The sequence below is a fragment of the Rutidosis leptorrhynchoides genome, chromosome 1 (assembly GCF_046630445.1).
Source record: "Rutidosis leptorrhynchoides isolate AG116_Rl617_1_P2 chromosome 1, CSIRO_AGI_Rlap_v1, whole genome shotgun sequence".
In the NCBI taxonomy this organism is placed as follows: Eukaryota; Viridiplantae; Streptophyta; class Magnoliopsida; order Asterales; family Asteraceae; genus Rutidosis; species Rutidosis leptorrhynchoides.
The window spans coordinates 108,772,379-108,781,433 of NC_092333.1; the positions used below are offsets into that span (position 1 = coordinate 108,772,379).

A 9,055-nucleotide genomic window follows, 5' to 3' on the forward strand; every position below is an offset into this window, starting at 1 on the left:
CGACTGTCGACCGACAGTCGGCCGACTGTGTTCATCTTCATCAGAAACTGAACAAAGGCTACGGACTTCAAGCTAAATTCACCAAAACTCGATCTAGAGCTCGTTTTCGACATCAAAACTTACCACAACTCAATTACTACATGTTATAGACTATAAACCCACAATAATTTGACCATAACAACACTTAAATCACTTGTTTTGACACAAATTCAAGCTTTTGAACAAATACACCTAAAAACACCATTTTAACAACAAATTGATCATGAAAGCTCATGATTCATACCTTAAAAGAATCAGTAGAGTGTAAAGAACGTGATTCCAAGACCAATTCGAGCTCAAGATCAACAATGGGGAATTAGGGTTTTGGTAGTTGGAGAAGATGAAGAACGGGGTGGTTTGGGAAAATTCTGGAAAATGCAAGAAAGGGATAGACACAAGTCTATTATTTGGGATTAAATCCCATACTGTGTGACACACGGGTATTTGTCAGTTATCTGATATCTTTCGTACATCATTTGGTAACCCAAACGAAGTCCAAATTAAATAAACAAACCTGTTCTGTCACCCTTGTCACAAACTGGTCCTAACCACATTATTATTTAATAATAAATATTAAATAAAAATAAAAGCACATAGTAACACAATACTAACTTAAGGGCACTTTAGTAATCTTACATCTAGGCCCGATTGAGGATGTTACAAATCTACCCCCCTTAAGAAGATTCCGTCCCCGGAATCTGGTCAAGGTCAAACAAATGGGGATAGCGCGCCCTCATTAACTCCTCGGTTTCCCACGTCAAGTTAGAACCTAAACTATGTCGCCATTCCACTAACACCATTGGAATCTGTTTCTTTCTTAACTTTGTGACTTTCTTGTCCACTATTCTAACCGGCTCTTCTACTAGTTTCTTAGTCAAGTCGACTTTCAAATCTTTCAATGGAAGAATCTGACTTTCATCGTCTACTTTGCACTTTCTCAGATAGCACACGTTGAACGTGTTGTGAATTCCTGCTAACTCTGATGGAAGATCCAAAACAACAGTTTGATCATTCAGAATTTCTATGATTGGAAATGGCCCAATAAACCTCGGAGCTAGTTTACCACGTTTTCCAAATTTGATCACCCCTTTCCACGGTGATACCTTCAAGTATACACGATCACCTACATGAAATGTTACCGGACGTCTGCGCGGATCAGCATACATCTTTTGTCGATCTCTAGCTGCCTTTAATTTCTCACGTGCAATTTCAACTTTTTCTGCAGTTATCTGAACAATCTCGGGACCTGCAAATTGTTTCTCACCTGCTTCTAACCAACACGTAGGAGTTCTGCATTTTTGACCATACAACATTTCATACGGTGGCATTCCGATACTCGAATGATATGAATTGTTGTAAGCAAACTCTATCAATGGAAGATGCGAATCCCAAGAACCACCATACTCTAAGACACATGCTCTCAACATGTCTTCTAACGTTTGAATCGTTCGTTCACTCTGACCGTCTGTTTGCGGATGATATGCTGTACTAAGATTCACACGCGTACCCAGATTCTGTTGTAAACTGTTCCAGAAGTTCGATACAAACCTAGTATGTCTATCAGAAACTATTGACATCGGTATACCATGTCGACTAACGATCTCCTTCAAGTACAATTCTGCCAAGTCATTTAACGAAGCTATTTCACGAGTAGCTAAAAAGTGAGCACTCTTTGTTAAACGATCCACAATCACCCAGATCATGTCGTGTCCTTTCTGGGTTCGGGGTAACTTGGTTACAAAATCCATCGTTATATGATCTCATTTCCACTGAGGAATTTCTAACTGTCTTAGAGATCCATACGGTTTCTGATGTTCTGCCTTAACTTGCGCACAAATATGACATTTTTCGACAAAATTTGCAACATCTGTCTTCATTGTCGGCCACCAATACAATATTTTCAAGTCTCTATACATCTTTGTACTACCTGGATGCACTGATAATCTCGATTTATGCGCTTCAGTAAGGATTAAATCCCTCAAATCTCCAAGCATAGGCACCCAAATTCGATCTTTATAGGTTTTTAATCCTCTAGAATCATTGCATAGGTCAAATTTTCTTTTAGTCATTTGTTCAGTCTTTAGGTTTTCGTCATTCAAAGCTACTAACTGAACGGTTTTCAATCGATCAATCAAGTCTAAAACTATTTCAATTCTCATAAATCTAACATTTTCGATGGTTTTCTTGCGACTCAGAGCATCTGCGACCACATTTGCTTTACCCGGATGGTACTTAATCTCACAATCATAGTGTTTAATCAATTCTAAACATCGACGTTGACGCATATTTAATTCTTTCTGCGAAAAGATATATTGAAGACTCTTATGATCTGTATAGATTTCACAATGTGTACCATACAAATAATGTCTCCAAAGCTTCAAAGCAAACACAACTGCAGTTAACTCTAAATCGTGAGTAGGGTAGTTTCGTTCATGATTCTTCAACTGTCGTGAAGCATATGCTATAACTTTATTTCTCTGCATCAAAACACAACCCAGACCTGCACATGATGCATCGCAGTAGACCACAAAATCTTCTGTTCCCTCTGGTAAAGCTAAAACCAGCGCTTGACATAACAACTGTTTGAGAGTCTGAAAAGCCTTTTCTTGTTCATCAGTCCATCGAAAGGCTACATCTTTTCTAGTTAACTTATTCAATGGACCTGCTATTTTAGAGAAGCCTTTGATAAATCGGCGGTAATAACCTGCTAAACCCAGAAAACTCTTAATTTCTGTCGGCGTTTTCGGTGAGTTCCAATTCATTACGGCCTCTATCTTAGACTGATCTACTTTAATACCCTGTTCACAAATCACATGACCCAAAAACTGTACTTCCCGCAACCAAAATTCACATTTGGAGAACTTAGCGTACAATTGTTCCTGTTTCAAAAGTTCTAACATCAACCTCAGATGCGTAGCATGATCTTTCTCGGTTTTCGAATATATCAAGATATCATCTATGAAGAGAATCACAAACTTGTCAAGATACTGACGACACACCCTGTTCATTAAATCCATAAACACTGCTGGCGCGTTTGTTAACTCGAATGGCATAACTAAAAATTCATAATGACCATATCTAGTTCTAAACGCTGTTTTCGGTATATCACTCTCTGCAACACGTACCTGGTGATATCCTGAACGTAAATCAATCTTTGAAAAGTAGGAAGCACCCTGTAACTGATCAAATAAGTCATCTATTCTTGGTAACGGATACTTATTCTTGATTGTTCTCTTGTTTAAATCACGATAATCTATACACATACGAAGCGACCCATCTTTCTTTTTCACAAACAACACAGGAGCACCCCACGGTGAAGAACTTGGTCGGATAAACCCCTTATCTAACAATTCCTGAATCTGAGACATCATTTCTCGGATTTCTGATGGAGCTAATCTGTAAGGAGCTTTTGCAACTGGTGTATCACCTGGAACCAAATGGATTTTATACTTTACTTCACGTACTGGAGGTAACCCTGGTAAATCATCTGGAAATACTTCTGGAAATTCTGACACAACGGGAATATCGGTCACCTGCTTCTTCTCTTTCTTAACATCAATCACGTAGGCTAAGAATGAATCACACCCTTTCGTTATCGACTTCTGAGCTTTCATTAGGGAAACCATAGGGAAGTTAAATCCACTGCGCTCTCCCCTAGCTATCACTCGGGATCCGTCGGCCAAACGAAAAGAAATCATCTTCTTATCACACTTAATATTAGCCCTATTAGCTCTTAACCAATTCATGCCTATGACTACATCAAAGCTAGGTATAGGCATCAACAAACAGGTTAAAGGAAAGGAATGGCTGTCAATTTCGATGGTAATTCCAGACACAGATGATGTGCATAGAACCATTTTACCATCAGCTACTTCTATTCCCAAAGGCGCATCTAATATTCTAACAGCCAACTTCAACTTATCACAGAAGCCTAAGGACATAAAAGATCGATTCGCTCCTGAATCAAATAACACACGAGCTGGCAAGGAATTAACCAAGAACATACCGGTAATGACGTCATCGGTAGTGGTTGCAGTGTCTACCGTCATCTGAAACGCCCTTGCCTCTGCTGTTGAAGGATTCTTTCTCTTCTGCCCGGCAGTAGAAGCAGAAGATCCCCAGAAGTTGCTGACCTCGCCCCTGACCCTGCCCCAGAACCGGCTCTCGACGCGGATTGACAATTCGCTGATCTATGACCTACCTGATGACAAGTCCAACACACATCGAACTTAAAGGAACAAGTTGTTGTTTCATGACCTAGTACTCCACATCTCAAGCATCTTCGGGTCATTGGAGAACATGGATCGGCATGAGTCGACTTACAAACATTACACCAACCAGAATGACTAGAACTCGATCCACTCATACCAGACTTACTTCTCTGTTTAATCCCACCTAACTTCTTACCACGAAAACCAGATTGCTTACTCGACTGCTGAGTCGACTGTCCACCTGATTGACCTTCTGATTTACCCCCAAAAGGTCCACCTTTTGAACTTTCTCTTTTCGCTGCCATTATATCACCTTCTGTAACTTTAGCCATCTCATGAGCCTGTGCCAATGAGGTTGCAAATCTTGCAACTGTCCTATATTCTGGCCTAATCACCCGCATAAAATGCTGAATCTTATCTTTCTCAGTTGGTACCCACTGTTGAACAAACCTTAACTTCGATGTAAAATCTCTGAAAACCTCATCAATCGTCATGTTTTCGGTCATTTTCATACTCAGAAACTCAGTTTTCAATCTTTCCATCTCATACTCAGAACAATACTGCTCCCGAACCTTAGCAGCGAACTGTTCCCAAGTTATCTGACTGATCTGTTCTTTGGGTAAATATGCAGTGATAGAGTCCCACCATTCCATTGCTTCACCCTTGAGAAGCCTACTAGCAAACATTACCATAGATTCAGGCTCACAAAAACATGCTTCCAACGCTCTCTCTACTTCTCTTAGCCAATTAAGGGTCATTGTAGGGTTTGTGTGACCACTGTACTCAGGAGGTTTGCAGTCCATAAACTGTTTATAGGCACACTTCCTTCTTGTCTCATGGACTTGAAATGGGTACATCATTTGATTAGGAAAAGTCTGGTTAAACGGAAATGGCATTTGATAGTTTTGATAGGTATTTTGTGGAAATTGTGACTGAGAACTGCCACCGGCTTGATTATAAAAATTAGGAGGAAAGGTTGTGTTCAACGCAGTAGTATTTGGGTTCCATTGCGCCCGTTCTTGTTCTAATTCCTTAATTTTCTCCTGAGCTTCTAGTAACCGACTTTGAAGTTCTATTACTTCTTGAGAAGTTTCTTCTTCTGAAGACACATGTCCATCTTCGTCAGGGGCTCTAAAAGTACCAGTTCCAGGGACAGTGGGGCCAGTAGCGTTAGCTTCGTTATCTGCCATTACTGCACTACCACAACACTCACACCAAAGCTTAGTATAAACTCTGTTAGTACTAACAACTAACACATAACCTGTCCTAATACTCACTTAACCCATCCCCAGCGTGTTATGTTTGACATGACTCTTCTAAGTTTGGGAACATGACATGTAGATCACAATGCACATGCTGCCAAACTCAGCCCTGATACCAACTTGTGACACCGCTATTTTTTTATACGTGGCGGAAGCATAAAATTAATTAATTACGATATCAACATTTGTACAAACCGATGTCACGTGTCATTAAAACAATTTACATATTAATAGGAAGAGACGTAAATACATTCTGTTTTCAAAGGTACACGGTTCATATTCTAAAAGACCACATCAGAGTTAACCCTGTCAAACATAACATCATCATGCCCGTCTTCTCCCAAAAGCACTATCTACAAAAGCTAACAACCTGCAGGGAGGAGATGGAGGGGAATTAGCACGAAGCTAAGTGAGTACGACTAACTACAGGCCATAGTATACATAAGTGTTATACTAATCATGTCACTTAGTCTAACACACAAACATCACCCAAGTGCCGTCTACAGAGACTCTGGCGGCTCGGCCAAACCATTAACCACCAGCTGATCGGACTGGGGCTTACCAGAAGTTCCTCCACCACCGTATGTATATACATAATCCACACGCGACGGACGCGTCATTCACATATATATACACCACGGCTGTCTAGGCCACCACATGAGGAACCCAACCCGCAGGTTGATCTCTCCTACCGAGGCCACCACACAATAGGGACGCACTGGGCTCCAACAGACAAGCATCAACCAACATGCAGTCATCACAATGTACCAACTATCCACAACAATAAGTATATCTAATAAGCATGGCAGTCATAATATAACATGCTACTATATACTATATACTCCAGTTAGTCCCACTCACCGATTACCAGCAAACGAGAAGGTGTTCAGCTATCTAATCACTGAACCTTCTCTTTCTCCTTTTCTCCTGAGAAATACATATACACGAGTTAGTTTATGTCCATAAACACCAAATAACACAATACAGAAAATTTTGTCAGAAAACTGTCCGCTAAAAATTTTCTCCTTAACACTTGCAAAATTTACATCATAAACATCAAAATACAAACGGGCAGCATAACGGCTAAAAATCAACACTTAGGTAAAATATTCTGCCCTGGATACTCAGTCGGTCGACTGACACTGACAGTCGGTCGACTGTCTACACAATCGGTCGACTGACCTTCTCAGTCGGTCGACTCACTTGGTATTACATCAATCGGCCGAATGTAAATCTCAGTCGGTCGGTTGTCTTCGTTAATCGGCCGGTTCAACCCTCAGTCTGTTGACTGTCGACCGACAGTCGGCCGACTGTGTTCATCTTCATCAGAAACTGAACAAAGGCTACGGACTTCAAGCTGAATTCACCAAAACTCGATCTAGAGCTCGTTTTCGACATCAAAACTTACCACAACTCAATTACTACATGTTATAGACTATAAACCCACAACAATTTGACCATAACAACACTTAAATCACTTGTTTTGACACAAATTCAAGCTTTTGAACAAATACACCTAAAAACACCATTTTAACAACAAATTGATCATGAAAGCTCATGATTCATACCTTAAAAGAATCAGTAGAGTGTAAAGAACGTGATTCCAAGACCAATTCGATCTCAAGATCAACAATGGGGAATTAGGGTTTTGGTAGTTGGAGAAGATGAAGAACGGGGTGGTTTGGGAAAATTCTGGAAAATGCAAGAAAGGGATAGACACAAGTCTATTATTTGGGATTAAATCCCATACTGTGTGACACACGGGTATTTGTCAGTTATCTGATATCGTTCGTACATCATTTGGTAACCCAAACGAAGTCCAAATTAAATAAACAAACCTGTTCTGTCACCCTTGTCACAAACTGGTCCTAACCACATTATTATTTAATAATAAATATTAAATAAAAATAAAAGCACATAGTAACACAATACTAACTTAAGGGCACTTTAGTAATCTTACATCTAGGCCCGATTGAGGATGTTACAACATGTTTTTGGGATGAATTATGGCTTGGGGAAATGGTTCTTAAAGACAAATTTAATAGGCTTTATAGACTAGACACAAATAAATTTGCCACAATTCTTGACCGGGCGAGATGGGAGGGCGGGAACTTTCATGCCACGTGGTGTTGGTCCCGCGATATCTCGGGGAGATTGGCCGGGGACCTCACCACTATTACTAATCTTTTATCTAGTTTTGTCCCGTGTAGCTCAGGTAAAGAAGAATGGTCATGGTCTTGGAGTAAGGATGGCTCGTTTTTGGTTCACAAGCTTACGGATATTCTGGTCCGGAGCAGCCCTGACATCGCAACCGTGAGCATAAAGTCGCTCCGCAACAAACTGGTCCCCCTCAAAGTTGAGTTGTTTATTTGGCGTACTCGACACAAAAGGTTACCTACAAGAGTTGAACTTGACAAGAGAGGTATGGACTTGGGTACGGTACGTTGTCCGGTTTGTGACAATGGTTTGGAATCAGTAGAGCACTCCATCATCTTATGCACTTTCGCTTTTGACATTTGGAATCGTGTCTATGATTGGTGGAAGCTCGGCCCTTTTATAAACTTGGGTATAAATGAATCTTTTCTTGGAAATGGATATAACTTCACCTCCGACTTGGGAAAACTGTTGTGGCAAGCTACGGAATGGGTTACGGGATACATGATTTGGAAAAGTAGGAACGCTTTCACTTTCACTAAGATAAAACCGACATGCGCAATGGTATTCAAAGACATCCAACTTAAATGCTTCAAATGGATCTCTAATAGGATCAAAGGCACCAATATTGAATGGGATGTCTGGCTTGCAAATCCACGAGGTTATGATTCGCTAGCTTTATCGTCTAGGAGATCCGGGATAGGTTAATTAATTGTTCTCCACGCAGGTTTTTTGCCCCACTCCTGGAGTAGTCGTTTTGGTCGAGAGAATTTGAGGTGGATCAGGGGGCTTTGTCGTTGAATTGCCAACACTGTGCTCTGTCCCCACTCCAGCTTGTTTAGTTAATTCTTCTCAAGTCCAATCTCGACCTTAATGATAATGAACGGACTACGGCGTTTTCCTGCACACTTGTGGAGTCTTACTATCTCGGTTATATATTTGTCGTTTTGTTTTCCTAGATGTAGTTCCGTTTTTGTAAGCGTGACATTATTGTAATTATTTCGTGTTGATATATATAATACATACTTCCTTTGCCGTTAAAAAAAAAAAAAACTATATTGATATATTTATACATGTATGGTTATATTTTAAACTAGTAAATGGGCCAAGGCCTTAATATGCATGACCTAGCCATTTTTGTTGACTTAATTGGTATTAAACGACATGAAAAATCCAAATACGGCAACACCTTCTTTCGCTGTTATTTATATTTATATGTATAATATATTCAATTTTATATTAAGTTAGGCTTAACTCTCACAAAAGATCGCAAGTTATAAAATGGTACAGTATTATGTTAATCACAAATCTTGTTGCTCCCCTTAATATTTTATGGATTTTTCCTAACGACAACTTTAAGGGTTAACATTAACAAACATTAAGCTAGTG

General features: G+C 39.9%; 1 protein-coding gene across 1 annotated transcript; it reads left to right on the forward strand.

Moving 5' to 3' along the window:
- Nucleotides 1–7,531: 7,531 nt before the first annotated feature.
- Nucleotides 7,532–8,374, forward strand: LOC139888129 (uncharacterized). Its single transcript, XM_071871163.1, has one exon. The coding sequence runs from the start codon at nt 7,532–7,534 to the stop codon at nt 8,372–8,374; it is 843 nt and encodes a 280-aa protein (XP_071727264.1).
- The last annotated feature ends 681 nt before the right edge of the window (nt 8,375–9,055 follow it).